Source organism: Strix uralensis, chromosome 18 (genome assembly GCF_047716275.1).
Source record: "Strix uralensis isolate ZFMK-TIS-50842 chromosome 18, bStrUra1, whole genome shotgun sequence".
NCBI classification, from domain to species: Eukaryota; Metazoa; Chordata; class Aves; order Strigiformes; family Strigidae; genus Strix; species Strix uralensis.
In genome coordinates this window covers 8390299-8410438 of record NC_133989.1, presented here as the reverse complement: position 1 = coordinate 8410438, position 20140 = coordinate 8390299, and the positions used below count along the sequence as shown (strand labels likewise).

At 41.1% G+C, this 20140-nt stretch overlaps 1 protein-coding gene across 1 annotated transcript; it reads right to left on the bottom strand.

Annotated features, from left to right (window-relative positions):
- Positions 1-1869: 1869 nt before the first annotated feature.
- ZFP64 (ZFP64 zinc finger protein) lies at positions 1870-13538 on the bottom strand. The gene is made up of 6 exons (XM_074888263.1): positions 13391-13538; positions 12602-12841; positions 11062-11223; positions 10063-10125; positions 9191-9442; positions 1870-5393 (listed from the first exon to the last, which is right to left on the bottom strand). Exons 1-6 carry the CDS (start codon positions 13449-13451, stop codon positions 4093-4095), a joined length of 2079 nt encoding a protein of 692 aa, XP_074744364.1. The 5' UTR covers positions 13452-13538; the 3' UTR covers positions 1870-4092.
- Between the last annotated feature and the right edge of the window lie 6602 nt (positions 13539-20140).

Genomic DNA, 20140 nt, shown 5'->3' with positions numbered 1-20140 from the left:
AGTGCAAACACAGATAAACTGCAATTCAAACCATCAGCTTTGTCAAAATCTCTCATTTTGTATCATTTTTGTAGGGCATGACAATTCTGCAGTTGCAAATTATGCACAGATTAAAATTAATTAAAAAGGAGCCAAAAATGATCAGTTTAACGTAAATGGTGAGATTTAAGTCCTGGCCATAAATCTGCTTCAGGGGATCTTAACAGTAGAAAACCTGGGACATTTCTTTTTTTATTTGTTGCTTTTTAGCTTGTAAGATTTTTACAGCTAAGCTTTTTGTAACGTCTTATAAAAGTGGATTTTGAAGTGTTTTTACCCGGGAAAGAGTTAAAAGCAGGGAACTATTTAACAGGAAACATGTCACCAAGCAGAACAGACCACACAAGTGCTTATCTGGATCTCTAGCACCACCTATAGATGGCACAAAATACTTCACGCCCATAAAACCCCGCATCCAGAGTTCAGCTATACCAACGAGTATATAACAATTAATGTTACTTTCCAGTTGTCAGATTGTAGTACATTTGCCCTTTCAAGTTTCTAGGATTGGTACAATTTTCTGTACTTGGAAGCTTGCCTATCAGCTGCTAAGTCTAACTACCTCCAAACTTTTATCTTCTAAGAGTACCACTCCTTTCGTAGTAACATACAGCCACCAGCTTTAAACCCAGAGCAGCACATTTCCACCAGCTCCTGCCCCACGGCCCAGACAGAAGTTTCTCGTCCAGCTGGAGCACTTGGAAAGCTCCATCACTGGGGACTTCCGACATGCAAGCTCCTCAGTTGGGCTACTTACACTCTGTACCCACATAGCTTGTAGAAATGAAAATGTAGTAATCCCCAAATCATCAGCCTTCATAAAATCAACCAGCAGCAAATACTGGGAAGATGGCACGTGAGCAAGCAGATATGGAGGCAGATTTACTCACAACAAAACCAAGTGAGGGCAGATCAATCTAGATTTTTGTCTTACAATAAAGGGAAAATATATAATAACTGGTATTAAAACCCGGATCACCAGAGGACTAGGTACTCCTCCTATTCAAAGACCTAGCACAGGTTTTGAAAGGTGACAGTATCTTAAGAGGTATTTTCTATCACTATTTGTGTTGCTCAGTGTTACAATTACTACAAAAGGACTTGGAAGAAATCTCCCACCGGCTCCATCTCTGGTTTGATCCTGGTTGTAGTTTACCATCTATTTTGCTGGGCTGGTGCAATGATTTGTGGAGCAGTGCGGTAAACTGGACCACTGAGATGACTGAATGAGTCCCCCTCTCTCTCCAAGTCAAGTAGACTTGAACTCAACTGCACTGACCTTTCTCCAAACCTGTTCTCCTGCAGCTCAGTTGCCCGTCAGCACATCCCACAGCCTGGGCAGCTCAGCCCTGCCAGGCACTCATGCTCCTGCAGAAGCATCTCTTCCCCTGCAACACCAGTGCTGCACACAGTCTAGAACTGGGTAAAAAATGTGTATTTACTGTTACAGGACTAAAAGAACCTCATCTTTCACTAGTGTTTACAGTAACTATCAGCCCAGTGCACAGAAACACTGTACACAGCCTGATGCTTTAGATCACACACATATGTACACATATGTTTGGAGATGGGTTAATAGTGAAGAATCACTACTATGCCATGCATTTTAATTCAAAGATAACAAAGTGTTTGATCTAAGCTGCTCCAGTGATCATTTACAACCTGGGTATTGGGACGACATGTAAGAAAACCAAGCACTTACCTGTGATGCCTTTTATCTTCCAAGTGCTTCCAAGTAGTCTCAACACAGTTGAAATGTAACAATCAGGTCTGTGCTAGGGACACAACAATGAAACATGGCTGGAGAGCCACAAAACAGCAATGCCAGTGTTAAAATTCCAAGTATCTAGGTTTTCAATTTATTGTTCTCAATGAATGTTCTGCAGTGATCTAATGTAGTAAAAAACTTCATGCCTGCTTCTAATTTATATAAAAATAGGTGTGCTTGGTGATTTGGAACTGGGTCTTGTCAGCTCCTTAAATCACCTATCTGTAGGGAAGAGATAATTAACAGGTGACAAACCTGTATCACCCGAAAAGTTGGGAGAACAAGTGTAGGGAATAATAAACCCTGAAATACAGCTGTCAGTGAACTCGGAACTTTTGCTTCATATTTCAATACAGCATGGGACTAGGAAACAAGTCTTTATTAATGCCTTTTAAATCACGCATTTCTGAAGTTTCTCCTCTAACTGGAGTGTGGTCTTTTCTGACATCCACAAGTGTCAGGCACACTGTCAGACAGTTCAAAAATCAAAACCCAGATCTTAAACCCAAGATATTTGGAAGGTTTTTTTGTTTTAAAAGAACATTAATTTAGAAACAGGGATTAGGAAGGCAGAAGAAATATGGATCTTCAAACATACTATTTCCCATAAATAACGAAGACAGCGATACTGGAGCAGTCAAGTTTAAACAACCCTTATTTCAACAAAAACCAAAGGTCACATTTTCATGGACAACCTGTATGACTGTACTTGTGAGTTATGATTGCATTTTCCTACTCGTCATAGTAAAGCAGAAAGCCTTACAGTGTACACAGAGTATATACTACAGAGAGGGAAAGAGTGGGGAGCACCCCCACATACAGAAAATAAAGTCTGTACAAGCTAAAAATTTCAAACATGAGTCCTATTCAGAAAGTGGCTCTAATTATATAATTTTTATAAGTTTTCCAAGCATGTTTCTAGCACATAAAGCAATAATTCAAAGTCTCCTGCTAGCAAATACTGTGAAATTTAACTTGACTGTGATTCCCCAAGAGGGAATCTCAGAGCTAGTTTTGGTAACAGTCTCTTTTCAGTCTTCCTGTATGTTAACAATTGTCCTTGGGATGCTGCCTGGCTGTCAAATGATCTCTGATTTTTGCAGATCCAGGCACCTACAGACCTGTCTATTTTCCCAAGTTGAGAGTCTGTTCTTTAACTAGATAGTTAGGTAGTGAAGATATTATTAGCTATCACTACAAGAATGCTCACCAGATAGGACTATAATATTGCATATTTCAAAATACAGCCTAGAATTCATTCATTATAGAAATTCATTCATTACAGAATTCATTCATTACAGAAATGTGCATCATACAATGGTAAATTACTATCTCATTGTGATCCAATCTGAATTTATGCTAGTGTTTCAGACCTTGAATTAGAATCTACTTTTTTTTTATTTTAAATGGAATGAATTCCTATCTTTTCCTTTTTCTCCTTTAACTTGAAAAGTACAGAGCCAAAATGTAATGCACTTTTACCACCCGTGCAACTACAAACAGGCAGCATCAAAACAAAATTTAAGTAGTGTTTGTAAAAAATATATTTGCAGTTGTTTTGCTCTTTAAAACACAGGTGCCTCTGACAGAGATCACTGTGCCATATATATACTTTGCAATAGTGTTCTTGCTAACAAAGTTAGTTATTACTGATGGATGGACAAAATTCTTCTGTTTTCTAAAAACGATCACCTGGTCTTCTGCATAAGCATTTTCAGATTAAGTACCAGGTGCTAGCAACTTCTACAGATATTAAGGAACAGCCCCCTTAAAGTTTACTAGGGCTGCATTAGACCCAGTAGAAGAGGTTTCTTACAGATCAGCAATCAGCCAGGTGCAGTTAATGCATACATAGCATGTAATTGAAACAGACTTCATTAAAAAATATACTTTAGAATGGCTTGGACTATTACCTTTTCATGTGTGCATGAAAACAAGTCTGCTGGGAAGGTAATTCATTATAAGGTGAGGCTTTCTTATTTCAGCCAGCACAATAAAAGAATCATATTCTAGGAAGCTTACTGCTTGGTGAAAATTGTCAACAGCTGCTTCGATGCTCAGATTTTACAAAGAACACAGCCTCTGATTTCATTAGAGGCACACAAATACATACATCCTCTTTTCCACATACAACATGTTATGTTTCCATGTACAGACAAGTAAAATGTGTAAGTGGAGGTATCTGGCTCTGTAGGACAAATCCTGCATTCACATTTCCTATGCATTTCTGATTAATTCAGCACTACCTCTGAGACTGACATTTGGTTAGTAACAGTACTTTGCAACTAATCCGGTATGGAGTCTGCTGGACACAGCAAAGCTGTATGGGCTCCACTTTGAATGATAGAATAGGTCTGCTTTGGGGCTTCTGTGTGAGAGGATGAAGAAAAGATAGGAGGAGGGGGAGCTGAAGTGGACACTGTTATACTCTGACCTCCATCACTAACCACTGTCACTTCTGTTGCTCCTTCTTGTATCAAAGCATTAAGGCCTTCTAAGTCAGAGCAGCTGATTCCAGAGCTGGTGATGAAAGCTTGGTTTGCTGAAGCCTCATGACTGCTGACAGGAGCAGCAGGAATCAGAGTCTGATGTAAAGCGCTTCCATCGCTTTGGTCATGGGTCGTGAGAAGAACTGCTGGCTGTGCCACAGGCCCTGCTTCGCTTTGCGATATGGGAGGTGGAGGTGGTGCCAACAAACTGACTTGGCCCAGCAGCTGCAAGCGGCTGTTGGCTGAGAGGTCTTCCTGATTCTGGCTAACCAGCGTAGGAGGCACGACATTCACTGATGCAGCCTGAACGATACTGTTAGTCTGAGGGACCTGGTGACCCACAATGATCTTGACCCTTCCCTCATTGTATGGAGAAACCTGAGCGGCCTGAAGTGGGACTTGGAGGTGACTGACAGTAATTGGGGCACTGGTCTGCCGACTGGGATCCATCTGGAGCTGCAGAACAGCCAGTTCATTATTTTTGGATCCATTATACATACTGTGCTGCTTCTTATGACTCCTAAGAGAATCTTCTCGGACAAAGGAAGCATCACACAGGTCACACTTAAATGCTTTCTTGGCATCCAGTTTGGCAACTTGCCTGGAGCCACCCTGCTTTGGCCTATCTCCTTCCTTCTGCTCTACAGTTTGCTTCTTGGTCTTGACTTTGTCACCATGAGCTTTCCTCACGTGAGTTGTCAGGTTACTTCGCTGCTTGGTATCAAAGCTGCAGAATTCACATTTGAAAGGTCGATCTTTGCAGTGAATTCGCTCGTGCACCTTCAAAGCTGCCTTGTTGGAGCAAGAGTAGTTGCACTCCGAGCACTTCACTGGTTGTTCGGGCTGATGAGTTCTTATGTGGTGCCGAAGGCTGGTTTTGTTTCCACACTGAAATTCACACTCTGGACACTTGAGAGTATTTTCCATGCTGTGCTTGATACGAATGTGTGATTTCAAGTTTCCTTTCATGGCACACCGGACCTCACAAAACTCACATTTGTAAGGTTTCTCACCAGAATGCACACGCATGTGCCTCTTCAAGTCTGAGTTGATTTTAAATTTAGCAGGACACATCTGACATTGGAAAGGAGCATCTCCTGTCAACAAAAAACACAGTTCAAATCACAGATGAGACACCAAGATCCACTGGAGAGACCAATGCTGTAATGAATTACATACAGCTGACTTGTTCTAAATACCTGTAAACTCCCAACATATTTTCAAGACGTAGAGAACTTTAATGGCACAGTATTTATCACCCAGTCTGATGTATTTCTGTGCAAACTCTCCACAAGCATGCCTGTCCGTATCTGTTGCTTTTTCATGTCTGCATCTTACCCATTTTTAGCTCATTTTGTGTGTAGAACTGTTCAGTGTGCTCTGGAGAAATTTCTCTTTTGCCCCTCTTTAGCAACAGTGTATTTCAACTAGTGTTTAAAATGAATAAACACTGTAACTTTAACAGCTGCCATATTTTGAAGTCTAAGAAAACAACATAAACACATTCATCATCTCAGGTTTATACTACCAGCTTTACATGGAGGCTTGTAGGTTAACTTTAAGCCTAGGTAAATGGTAAGCTACTGCAGAAACAGATGCCTAACAGGCACCAGTCTTACTGCTCAACCTTCCTCACTGCCCTTGTACATTTGTTCAGATGGTGAGTTAGATTAGCTGACAAGAAAAACTGATTACTTTTTTTGGCCTGGTTCATGTGGTGTGGCACAAATACTACTGCTGGCACAGGAAGGTAGTGGAAACTTGTCTAGCACATAGGGAGATGTAGGGACAAAAGTCCATACCTGTGTCAGTGTCAGGTGACTGCACAACCATAGCATTACTACAGTTACAGAAAAAAAAAAAAGAGGGATCACACCTACATAAATGCAACTGGAAAAGCCAAATGTGAGCCTAATGAAACATGCATGCAAGTATGTGACTCTAGGGAAACGTACTTACACAGAGAAGTAACATTAAGCTTTTGTTTTACTGGCATTATGGCAATCAAGAAGGAGGTATTTGCAGCATGTATCATGCTTAATCATGTTCCACAGAACATCTAATATCAGTTTGTATTCACACAGTATGAGTTTGTATTAATGCAAACAGGTATAGAAAATATTCATAAGTGCTTTTTTTTTTTTTTTTGGAGAGCAATACTGATCCAGAAACCTAACAATAGCAGTTGAAAGTTAGGTCAAGCGTGAAAAATAAACACGCTCATCTGCAAGATCTCTGTAAGCCTATTTATGTCAGACTACCTACACGAATAACTATTTGAGTTGCCTGGATCTAAACCACTATTTTGCATTTTCTTTATTTGCGGGTTTGTATCACAACATGCATGACCAAATAAAGCTGTAGCTCTGTTTAGTCCATAATCAATCCCAGGGTACAGACCAGTGACTCAGTTCTGAAGCCATTAAAAAGAGATCCAAAGCAAACCTACAAACCCAACTAAATAACTCATCTTTTTTTTTTTCTTTAATCTAAATATGTAGCTCTCTAAAATACCTCAGCATGAAATCTTTATGTAAGTAGTATTTGGAAAAAGTGAAAGAATTGCATTATTAGGTTCTAAGACACCCTTGGTGGGAGAAGGAAAAAGAGAGTGTACTTAGTTCAGCAAGCATTTATCTTCTTTAATAATCAAACTGCAAATGGCTGATTTATAAGTTAATATTTTATAGAGTTTGTGATAGCTGTATAATTTTGCATAATTTGCTTATCCAGCCACATGTCATAGGTTTAGCTGCATATTTTTCAAATCAAGTTCTGGCCTACTGTGCTAATCCATGTATCTGTTTAATAATTGAGATACATGGTGCATTATCTATATTAAACAGATTTTATTAATGAAGATGCACTGTTTGTTCATCTAGTTTATTTTACAGTCTCAGCCACACACTCAGCTACTGAATTTTATCTACTTTGCTAATGAAGGCATGGTACATATTTCAATGACTTAATTTCCGCATACAGGGTAGCACAATATATGAAAAAGAACTAGTAATTTTACTGAATATAGCAAAGTATGTTGGTTCCATTTATTTAAAGAGTAGTCTATTACTTATATTTCTTTACCTTTCTGTCCATACATAATGGACACAGACAGAATATAGCTTAAAAAAAACAAAGTGTCTGATCCTGGAATTATTGTAAGAGTAGTTTTACTCAAATTAACAGGAAACTGATCTTTAGATGACTAGTTCAACAAGTGATGCTACATAGATGATCTCACTCTGAGCAATGTGGATTACACTCACCTTCTAGAGAATGACTAATTTAATTCCAGTAAGCAATATATTCTACATACCAGATTTACTTTTCACCTAAAATTGGCTGTGTGCATAACAGCTTTGTAACCTAACAAGGATGAAATGATTACTTTCAAAATTCTTGTGCCTCCTTTCAGCAAATCAAAAAAAAAAGTCATTTTATAAAAGAGGATTTATTTTGCAGAAATGGAAGACACGACAAAACTAAAGACTTGAATTTTAGCATAATTCAATTGCTTAAGATACAACAGACTGACCTGCCAAAAAGAAAGAAGGTAGCCTAAAAACCCTTCCCAACTATTGCAATACTTAATGCCACAAAAATCTTACTCTATTGGAAATACAAGAACCATGATCATTCATATGTTCTCCCACAGCCAAATTCAGAGCATACCTGCCCACATACATAAATGCACAAGTATGCATGCTCTTATATGACACAGGGAAAATGCAATACCATATTCTGGCTAGTGTGTTTACTAACAGGTAACTTCTCATAACAACCCATGCTATTCTGACTGACCATCACATCATCTTATACAGCAACAGAAAGAGGGAAACTTGTAAAACAACTGCCTGACAGTCCTGCCTATTCCATCACAGCAGATTTGTGAAGTATAAAAGATGCTTTTCTGCTAGAGACAGATTGGTTTAACCCTCCCCTCCTTCACAATGCACAAGGGATTTATTTCTTTTATGTACTCAAAATAAATCCCATCTTGCACACATCTGAACTAATGTTGTTTAGTACTTGAATTCAGAATCGGATGTAGGATAGGTTCAAAGCTAATCTAGTAATCACTGAACCATAACCACCTTGCAGCTAAAATTCACAGAACTAATCAAATGTATAAAAGAAGACAACGCAGATTCTAATCCAGTACCCTAGATTAGGTGAAAAACAACATACAAAGACAACTGTACAAAGACAACTCTACAGCAGTATCTTTACAGCAAATCTCTTCCAGGAACAATCTATAAAAGAGAAATCTGATTAAAATGAAATTTAGGCAAATAATGCAAATATAAAATGATACAATGTTTATAAGCCTGGAGGCTAAAGCTTTCTATCCATAGAGCAAAAATGATATGAGAAGAACATAGTTCCAGCTGCTCATATGACACTGTTATGTCCATCGGTCTGCACAAAGGTACTACAAAGAAAGGTCAAAAAAAGATGTAACTTAAATTGCTAATTACTTGCTAATTTACTGATGCAAGAAAAATTAAATTATGCAGCCGAGGTTTGCACTGATAGAACTAGTTCAATTATAAAGTAATTTCAGCGCTTCTAATACAGTGGACCAGATTTGAGAGACACGTACAGGAACCTAGATGCTCTTAATCAATCAATCGATAAATTAGATCCTTCAGTTCTACTGGTTTGAGAACATCTAACAAGTTTCAAAATCAATTTAGAAGAAAATCCAGGTATTTTCAGTAGAGCTGTATTGCCCTACTACATTCTATGCCCAAGAAATTCACAGAAGCCAGATGCCTCGGTGCTTCTGAGAATTCAAACAGGCCCCTTCTGGCATCTTGACACCTGTATACCTTTTAAAATCTTCCCTATGACCTTCAAACCTTTACAGAACTGAATTTTAGTATAAACTTACCCGTGTGGGATCTGAGATGTACAGTGAGCTGGCTAGAGTTGCGGCTTGCATAAGGACAGATCTGGCATTTAAAAGGACGCTCATTGGAGTGAATGCGCTGGTGCTTGTTGAGACTGCTGCTGTCAGCAGCTGCATAGTCACAGTGTTTACATTTGTAAGGCTTCACCCCAGTATGAGAACGCATATGCATCTTCAGCTTATCTTTGCGACTAAAACATTTGCTACAAACTTCACATTTATGGGGCTTGTCTCCTGAAACAAACAGAAGAGCATCAACATGTCAAGAATTTTTGCAACCATACGATTGTTGTTGCAATAAAAAACCAACCCCACACACTAAACACTTAACAGAAACGGGACTAGTTTCCAAAATCTGGACATTGGATTTCAGTAGCCATCCTATCAGCTAAGAACTCTGCTATGCTCCAGAAGGCTGCATGCAAAAGTGCAACAAATTTAGAAGACTCTTCAGAACTTTCTCACTTTACAGCTCTGAAATTGTGGTTTAGGGGGAAGGGAGGTGAAACTGGAATCATTGTTCCATATGAAGAACAAACTAGGTTTATGCACTACCACCAGACTGCGCCCTGATAAGTACATGGTCTGCACCTCAGAAATTTAACTGTGCCTTAAATCAATGTACAGTGCTCACATGTTTCATAGCTGTGAGTGGTACTGTCCATAGTGGGACATGGCTTACCCAAAAAGGGCAATTCCCCAGGCACGGAGAACTTCAACGTTAGAATGTACAGACATATGTGTAGCTTCTATCTAATTTGTCTACAGATACATTATTTTGTAGAAATATACCTTTTGGTAAAAAGCCAAAAGGAGGAAATCAACCAAAAGTAAAATATAGCAACTATATAAACCTGTGTGAGTTCGCAGATGACGTTCCATATCCTTCATACCATAGGAAGTCTTGAACTGGCAACCTGAAAATGGTAAGATTAAGATCATTAAAGGAAAATCTAACAAGATAATAAAAATATACTACCATATTCTGGGCATTTTGTTTATTTTCAAGCACATTTTCTTTAAAATTCAGTATTAACAGAAAACAAATTCCCCATCTTGTTTACTCACATCTACTTAAAACAGTGACCAGCTTCCCCTAGGAGGGAATTCACTCTCTACATTACTGTTTTCTGTGAGCTTTGAAACAAATTCTCTGGAATCTCTGCCCAGGATTTGAGATGCTCTTTACAGTACACAGGGGATGCTGGGGGAACTAATTAATTCTACATATGACTTCAAGTTAGTGCAACTGGGAACTCGGGTAACGACTCACCATTCAGGAATTCTGTCCAGGTGAAAAGTGTTACAGTTTCAGAGCACTGAAATGAATGCTAAGCATTTGAAATGTGCCTTTCTAACGAAGGCAAGCCTGCGAAGACAGACTGTAGTTTCTGCTACATGACTACTCATCTACATGGCTGTCTCTGCACATGTTTTCTGCATATTGTATGGGTTTTGCTCATTAAGGTCTCCAAATACTTCAGTTCAATCCATCTTTATAGAAATGCTAACTGATCAAACATCTAATGCAAAGTACATGTATAATATTTCTTATGTACAACAATGGCAGCTCTTACATTGTTACAGGTGTGGGCAGAGGACAATGTCTACACACAAACCCACCGCAGCATCGCCAGAGTGTACCACAGTACAGGACCGAAGTCTAAGCACATGTGGAATCAACAGCAAAACTACTGGTATCAGTGGTAGTACATCACACCCTTAGTACATAGGTTGCCTTCCAGGTTCTGCATGTCTTAACTGCTTAAGACAGACAGAGATATGGTGCATATCACTATACAAAACCTATCAATTTTAAAATGAAAAGGAAGAAGGTATAGTCCACACCTTACCCGGATAGCAACAGTTTAGTTTCTTCTGTGGAAGTGAGGAAGTGGATTTTCTTGAACGTGGTTTTGGTGGTGTAGAGACGATAGCAGCAGTTGGAGGCTCACTGCTCTCACTGGGCAGGTATGTTTGATAGCCATGCTCAAAAACAAACTCTGGTGCAGAAACTAAACGCATAAAAGAACTCAATTTGAGAACATTATCTTCTCCAGTAAGAAAAGTCTATTTTCTAGTTCCATTAATTGTCTCTATTCTGTGTTTTCCAGCAACATTCCTGTTCCCGGGTTCCTATTCACCTGGGGGAGGGGGAAAGGAGAAGGGCTTTTCTCTCCCTTGCTAGCCTATCACTGAAAAGTCTGTCAAGACATGATGAGCCACACTGAACTTCATACAACCCTAGGTAGGCCCACCTGTCTCCCTCCGAATCCTATCTGACTGCACCGTTCAGCTTCTTCAGAAGTTCAGTTTCTTCTGATGCCTGTCCAGGTCTTACATTAACAAAGGTACGTTTCTTTTTCAACGCTGGCTGTGCTACAGCCCAAATAAGAAAAAACTCAAATTATTTATATGGCAAATGTTGTCAAACAGGCATCGTGTAAACAATTTTTTTAAAAATTGTTAAAAGAGTTTAGCCTCTTTCAACTATACTGTTTTTAGCTGTTACTCACAAAAATAACAGGTAAAACTATCTCAGCCAAAGTAGCAGCTTTTAAATCAATTAAACAACACTATACCCCAAAAGGGCAGAAGGATATAACTGCCCTCATTTTAAAGATGAGTAAATATGAAGCAGAAAAATGACTCATCCAAAACCCACACTGAGTTGAAGGATTAGAATACAAAAATTCCTGGAAGTGAGCCCTGAGTTCAGTTTGTTTCACTGCTCTTCCAGATTCTCTGCCCTAATCTGTCTATCCGAATTAAAGTCAAATAATTTGGATTTAGTAAGGTCCCAGACCAAAATAAAATAAAATAAAGCTATATATAGAAGGGCAAATCTTCACACATGGAACAAAATTCTAGTTTTATTTAAATATCTGCAGGACCAGGACCTCACTTGAGCCTTCGCATAGGCAGAAATTTTGAGTAATATTTTTCCTGCCAATTAGTTGTGGGAGCAATGGTAGGGAATGCAGTGTTCTCACATAAAAAGGCCTGGATTGGCGCCTGACAGCAATTCTGTGTCTGTTTTTCATCAAGAGCGCTCTTAAAAAAATAAAATGCACTGTAATTTGATTATTTTTCATAAGTATTGACAATTTTAATTAGTTTGCACAAGTTGGTTATACAACACATTAGACTTGAGCAATTCTCTAAGTGAACTTGCATCTCAATTAGCAAATTAAGTAACTGTTGTTGTACCAAAACCAAGAAGGCAGCACACCACTTATTCTTCTTCCTTCGCTTGTAGGTATGTGACGACTAATATGAAAACTGTTATTTTAAGCTTAGTGTGATGGGGACACACAAGCAGAGGGCTTTATAACGTTGCCACTTTGCACCCATCGAGTGCCTTCCAGCTCCTGGTATGCAACGCCACGATACCTGTGATGGTTTGGGTCTCTGAAGCGATGGTCCTGGTTGTGGTTTGTGCCTGTGTCGACGGCACCGTTTCTTCTGACACAAACTGGACCGTACTGGTGGCCCCGGCCGTGGCACTAGTGAGCTGGCAACCGCTCTGCTTGTGCCCAACGAAGGCATCGAGGTTATTGAACTGCTGCTTGCAGATGCCACAGATGTGGATGTCGGGGGTGAGCTCCACCAGCACTGTGGTGCCGCCGGGAACTGTGGAAACAGGAGCACGGTCATGAGCTCGTCCCGAGAAAATGGACGCGGGTGAAACTGCTCGCACTGACACAGCGCTGACTGCCCGCCCGGCCGCGGGGGAGCCCCCTTGGGCCCGGGGCGGCCTGGCCCTGCCTGGGGCTGCGGGATCAGTCGGGGCGCAGTGAGACCCCCGGGGTGGGGCTGGGGGGAGAACGGGCCGCCCGTGCCCCCCGCCTGTGTCCCCGCGGGAGTCCCCGCCGCCGCGCTGAAGGCACTCGCCCAGCGGCCGCGGCCTCGCTGCACAGAGCTCGCCCGGAGCCGCTCGCCCGGGGCCCCCCGCCCGGGGCCCGCCCAGCCCGGCGGCCCGCAGCCCCCTCCCCGCCTGTGCGGGCCGCGGCGCTCACCCAGATTCCCGGGTTCCCCCCCCCAGCCAGGTTCCCGGGCTCCGCTCCCGCCTGTTTCTTGCGCTACTCAGGTTTCGGGGCCTGCCCAGGCCCCGGCTCAAGTCGGCTTCCGCCGCGCGGGCCCCGGAGCGCGCATACCCCGCTGGCGCGCAGCGGCACTTACACTGCACGGGGCCGGGGAAGGCCGGCGCCGCCCCCCCGCCACCGCCGCCGCCGGGGTTCATGGCGGCAGCGAGCCCCGCACGCCGCCTCCGCCACCTGCCAGGGGCTTATTACCGACGGGGAAACCTCTCCCCCCGCGCCTCTCGGCCGCCGACGGGGGCGGATGTGGAGGAGCCGAGCATGCTCAGTGGCAGCGGCGAGGCTGCGGCTGCCCTCACCGGCCGCCGGGCCGAGGGCTCCCACCGCGGCCGGCCCCCTCCTCGCTGCCCCTGGTGTCTACCGGCCGCGCGGGCAGACCCCATGCAGGCCCGTCCCTGACACGCCAAACCGCCATTCTTAAACCCCGTGGTTTTTAAACCCCGCTAACGCGAGGCCTGCGCGTTCCGTGAGCGGCGAAGTGCCCCGTGTTGTGCCTTCGCTGCGCCGCGGGTGGCTGCTGCGGCCCGGCGCTGAGGTGGCCGTGCTGCCCCGCCATGGCCGTGCCGCGGGGCTGAGGCCTCACGCTGCTTCAACCCGCCTTCCCACAGAGGCCTTAAGATTAAGTTCGAGCTTTAATTTGTCTAGCAGCGCTTGCAGGAGTTTGGCAATGAGTTAGGGCTGACACTGGGATTAAACCTTGGGGTAGCAGAAGCGGTGAAAATTAGCCTTAAATTCTGGTCTTTTGGGTCTTAGAGAAATTATCTTTATTGCTAGCACAACGCTAATAACCATGCAGAGAATCAAACTGGTTGCACAGGCAAAATTGCCAGAAAACCACTCAGATACTCCAGCTCTTTTTTTACTAATCTTTTCAAGACCTCTTGTCTTACAGGCCTTGTGTTACCTACAAGCCCTCAACCTTTTCTTCAGTCACATGCACCCCAAAAAGATCGTTTCATTTATTGTGCTGAATAAGAATCTGATACCCACTGAAGTTACTGGAAAGTCCTTCTGTTGTTCGAGGGGATTTCTGGATGTAGATTTTGGTGTGCATTATAGGCAAATAGTGTTCTTCATGCTTACGGTTGGAGAAGACTATTTCCTATGAGATGACACCCCTTTTTAGGGGGGATTGATGTGTTTTGTGCTTTGCAGCAACAAACTGGCTCTGCTGGTTGGGAGTGCCAGCTCAATGAAAGTTATGTTGCTTTGTCCTATATTAAAAATGCAGCTATTCGGGAAGGACCCACAGCATTATACATACACTGAGTAGAAAATGGAAATTTGGAAGTCAGATGGCCTTTACTTCCAGTAGATGCCTTTTGCTACTTCAGTTTCACCAAGGTGTAAGGCACAAAAATCTCCATTTGCATGTGATCAGTAAAGACTCAGTGTCTGGCAACTGAATTCTCTGATCGACACATTCCATCTACGCGCACTTTGCATCCAGTTCAGGTTCCTGCTACCTTCAGGCTTGTGTTAGGCACTGCTATTTCTTCTGAGCTCACGGTAGTGGGGAGGACAACACTTACCTGGTGATACAGGGGTAAAGTGGCTGCAGAGGGAGGGAAATGGACTAATGTGGGTGACTGAAGATCACATAATGTGAATGGACATGAATGGGAAAACTTAATTCTGCTTTCTCTGTGCGAATTTGATTTTGTTGCTGAATGGTTTTATAGCTGTGAAGATGTAGCTGTGTATTCATTAATAAATGCAGAATAGTTTGTGTATGCACTAAACATACCCAGAATTTCAAATGCCAGTTCATATTACACTTGAAGTTTTATTTTCCTGGGAAAGTGGTGTCCGCTTGACATTTCCGTTGATCCATTTTGCCAAAACAATATAGCACAGACATGGGATTGTTAGGGGGCCAAGATAAGACACAAAAGGTGATAATCCTAGTTCTGGCCTTTGAAGCCTGCTGTGTTTGATAGCACATTGTAGTGCTGGTTGCAAGGATCAAATTTATCTCACTTCAAGACCTCCGGTATAATCCCATTTTAGATTAAAAATTTGATTAACATATTTTGATTAAAATACTGATAAAGGAAACCAAATAAACTCCATGCAATGCGTATTGAATGTGGAACATTACTAGGAGTTTCAAAATTTATTCAGAATCCCCCTTCTCCTCCAACATAATAAAGATTAAGGAATTTACAGTGATTTTGGAAATATAGGTGGTTTTATGTTAGCATGGCTAGGCAGCCAGTACCTATAAAGCATAGTACAGAAATAAGAATATGGTTAGTGCTGATGAGACTGTTTTCGGAATATATCCAAAAGAAATTAAATCTTAGAGTAAGAGTAATCAACCCGAATGTATTTTTCCACAGTCTAGATAGAGCTGTAGAACTGAAAGCTGACTTTTAACTCATTTTGCTGTTTTTTCCAGAACACTATGACCCATTTCCAAAGCTGACAGTGTCTGCCTGTCTATCCACCAATTATAGTTGCAGTCACAGGTGTACTTTGGAGTACAGCATAACTTATTTTTATCTATTTCTCCCTCAGTTTAATGCCTTTTCATTAGAATACAAGTCTCCTTGACTTGAACAGAAAAGAATAGGCATTGTGTTTTGTTAAAAGTGAATTTTCACTTATCTAAGGACCTGTAATGACAGTTAGGCAGGCTGTGTGCCCCCTTTTGACTGCCAGAACAAATAGAGCAGGGAAAGAGCACTGCAGCTGTACTACTCACTGATGTGCTTGCTCCTTCTGACTGGGTGTCAGGGTAACAATATTTAATTGATACAGGGATGGTCTGAGGTTGCACTACTGAATGGTTTCGTGTCTGGTGCGATACCAGCTCTTTTAGAAACATTTGCTACGTTATTCAATTGGACACTATTAACGAGATGTGTTAAATTAACGTACAGGAAAAGGTTTAGAGCTAACTGTACTGCTGCAACTGGCATCTCAAAGAGGAATTCCCTCCACCCCTTCCATCATTCCTTCCAGCTGTCTTGCAAAAAGCGCTTGGTCAGTAGCAAACTGAAGTGCTTAGTTCCCTGTGCTGGCAAGGGCTGAAGGCAATTGGAAGGAAAGTGCTCAGCCTTGGACTGCTCTTACGTTGTTCTTCCCATCTCTGCTATTTCCCAGCATGCTGCAAATACAGCTCGGCCAGGAATCTTCAGGCTTTTTTCACTGGGGGAAGAGGAGGTGGGGCCAAATTAATACTTTTCATAAGGACATAGGAATTTTGATAATGTCTGTTCTGGGAAAAGCTTTTCAGGTCCAGACAGTTACATATGGTTAAAACCAGAGAGGGAAGGGCACCTGCACAAGAAGAACCAGTAGCTTGTGGTACAGGTACCTGTGATTCAAGTCCTTGTCCTTTTATAGCTTAGGGAATACTAACTGTCAAATCACTCACTCTCTGGGTTTTGTTTTGCTTTTGTTTTATATATATGGTTAGGAGAAGCAAAAACAGTCAATAGGCAGTGACTTCAACCTAATGCAGAGCTTGATATATTTTTAAATGCCTCATGTCTTTGGGATAACAGCCACCTTCAGATTCACCACTATTTACAAGAACTCCTGACGTGCGGCACTTCCAAATATAATAATATAAGGACCTGTCTTTAAAAATGTTGGACCTACAGTTATATCACCTCTTTACATAAGACCTTCATAGTGAAATGTTTTCAGAAGCACACGAGTACGAGAATAACATGGTCTGCAGAGATACTGGTTATCAAGTGCACATTTACAGAGAAAGCTCTTTGAGGCTGGCACTGCTCACTGCTTTGTGTTTCAACAGTACTTAGCCTGATAAAGGCTCAATTCTGGCTTTGGCGTGAACATTGAAAACACCATTATTATCTTATTAATAACTAATAACACTTATTGAACGATGTTCTGGACAGAGAATTTTCATTTTACTGGATGAGGATTGATGTCTGAGAGTATAACACCGTACTGAGCACTTGAGTCATCGAACAGAGCTCTGCTGAGATCACACTTGACACTATTTCCAGCCTTTAAGGCATAAATCAGGATGCATGTGTAATCTTCGTCACCCTTAACCTGACTGAAATGAAAATACTGCAGTGCTTCAGGCTCCCTACAAGTGCAGTGCAAGCAAACAAGGCCCAGAAAAGACAAATGTCAATCATGAGAGAGAAAGAAAAAAAATCGGAGACGTAAAAAAGTCAGGCCTCATCAGAGCCTCGGAGACAGGCGTTCCCAGGCAGAGTGTTGGACAGCTGTGGCCTCAGTGCTTTCCTGGAGACAGACATTTATGTATGACAAGAAATGTGTAGACTTTTACCTTCATACAGAGTGTCCATCCACCCCCCGTCATCTGAGATCACACGGGGAATGTATCCTACCTTGCAAGCAGAGAGAAAAAAACCCCACCAAACCTACTGGGAAGGGAGTCATCAGTGGAGCTAGACAGGAGAACAAACACTGACATAGAGAAAGCCCTTTAAAATATTATACCATTTACTGTTTTGTTTGCCTTTCACACTGAATGGAGGAGGATAGCTTTAAGAGAGAAAAAAAAATGATAGAAACCAGAGGTGTGAAAGTATAAATGAAGGAGGACATACCAATAAGACATGAAAAAAACCCCAACAGTATTGCAAGAAAAGAATATAAACTTGGTTATAAGCTAGTGGTCACTGAAGAGGGAAGACTTAACTCTCTTGAAGGCCCTGGTGCAAAAACATCACAAGTGAGATTGGAATGTGGCCTAGGGACAGACAAAAAAGAAATGTAAATTGTAATGAAGAATTTCAGACGTTGGAAGATGGAGACAAATGAACAATGGATTTAGAGAAAAAACCCAGCCAATTAAAATAACCTGAAGATTCAAAACCCAATTTTTAGCATTTCATAATTATATTGATGGATAATGACATACACAGCAACATAAATGCACTGAGCTCAGATTAATTATGTTAAAATAATAGGTAATCTGTCTCTGTGTTGATAACATGTAATTATGATGAAGTTTTTCAAATGTTTTAAAATAATGTCATTTCAATTCATAATGCAAGGTGGGGATTTTGCTGTTTAATGTATTTGCTATTTATACAATATTTTCGATGTCATTGCTTTCCTCTACAATAAATAAAGTCTAAATAATCAGTTAGTACCTTAAGATATTTCTTACTGCTGTATGAACTGTAGAATAACTCAATATGAAAATATTATTCACTGAAATAGCACATTGACAACTGTGATTAAACCTCAAATGAATACTGTAACAAAATATAAATGTATTTTTATGTTGAGATGTCTAATTATTCATTGTCAGAAAGCAGACCTAAATCCACACAGGGGAAATTTTCAGGGTTTTATGGGGTTAACTACACGACTGCGCTTCACTGTCTTTCACACAATGGGAAATACACAGCTATGATTGGAAAAGTTAGCTATATTGTTTCAGGATTGAATTCAGTTTCTCAGGGAATTTCTGATTATCTTCAGTTGCTCCTCAGCATAAATTGTCCTTTACCCGGTGCCTGGCAGCCTTGGCTGGCGCAGTCTCCCCGCTCAGTGACTGTAGGTGCGAGTGGAGGTGCAGCCGTATGTGGGAACAAGTGACCGGGTGCATCAGTGGATGCGTACCTGAGCTCTCCATTTTTGTTCCTGCCGCAGCTGGGTGCACAGCCAGCCTGCTCTGGCTTGTGGCTTTGTGCGTCAAAATGCTGTGCTGGTGGTACCAGGCTCTGATTATCCTTAAGAAAATGTTTTATGCCCTCTTTATTGATGAGAGTTGTGTGGACTTCAGATTTTTGCTGAATTGGAGTATCCCTAAACTATTCTAAAATGGTTGGATTTTTGGAAAGTTTCTAATATTTTTGTTGTTGTGGGTTTTTAAAAAAATCTATTTTCTGCAATTCACTTTTTTTCTTTGTAAGCCGTTTCTCTGCTATACCTTCCTGTCCTGCCTGCACCTCTTATTTTTTGCATTTCTGTTTCAATTCTTTTTTTTCTAAATGCAAATTGGGTGCTATTGACTGAACAAACTTTTAAAACAAACTTACATTATTGTGATGATGAATATGTCACACCTGAAAATAAACTAATTTGTGGAATATATTTCAGCACATTTTTTATAAATATAAAAGTACAGTAAAACTCCACTGGGATAAACATGATAACAAATAAATGCTGGATCTAAGATTGTACAGCTCCAGTCTAATATTTAGTCATTTTTATTGTTATATTTGGGTTAAAAATGGAAAGCAACACCAGCAGAGGGACTCCCTTGATACTCAGTGGAGTTTTGCCTGCTCCCTAGCAGGGCATAGAGGTAATTTTATTCTAGAAGCTTTTGAATGCTTTACAAGTAATAGAAACCAAGTGGGAAAAGCATATTCCATATTTTAGTTCTGACATTCTCATAGAAAGGAATATATAAAAAAAAATTAAAGATTCAAAATACTTGCCTGTGATTCAGTACCTAAAGACTTTCTGGTGTTTTTCAGAATTCCCCTGAGACCTATAAATGCTTCTGAGCTAGAAGTACCCATTGTAGCTATAGTCACTTATGCCACTTTATCAAACTAACGAGCCATTGAGTGATGCTATTCCCAGGTTCAACTCTACTGGGGAGGGAAAGTAGAAAACAAAACTGAAATTTAGACAGAATGGAATTCCTAAGAGCCAGGACAACTAGAATTTATTAATTCATACACTCCAAAGTGAAGTGTATGCTTACCAAAAATAATCTTCTTCCTTCAGTTTTTCTCTATAAATCTTACCATCTTTCATGAAGTCTGTGCATATAGAAAAGACTGCAGAATTTCAGTACAAGCAATGCCTATCAATTTGCCACAAAAACACCTTTAGTGGGTTTCCTCTTCACACA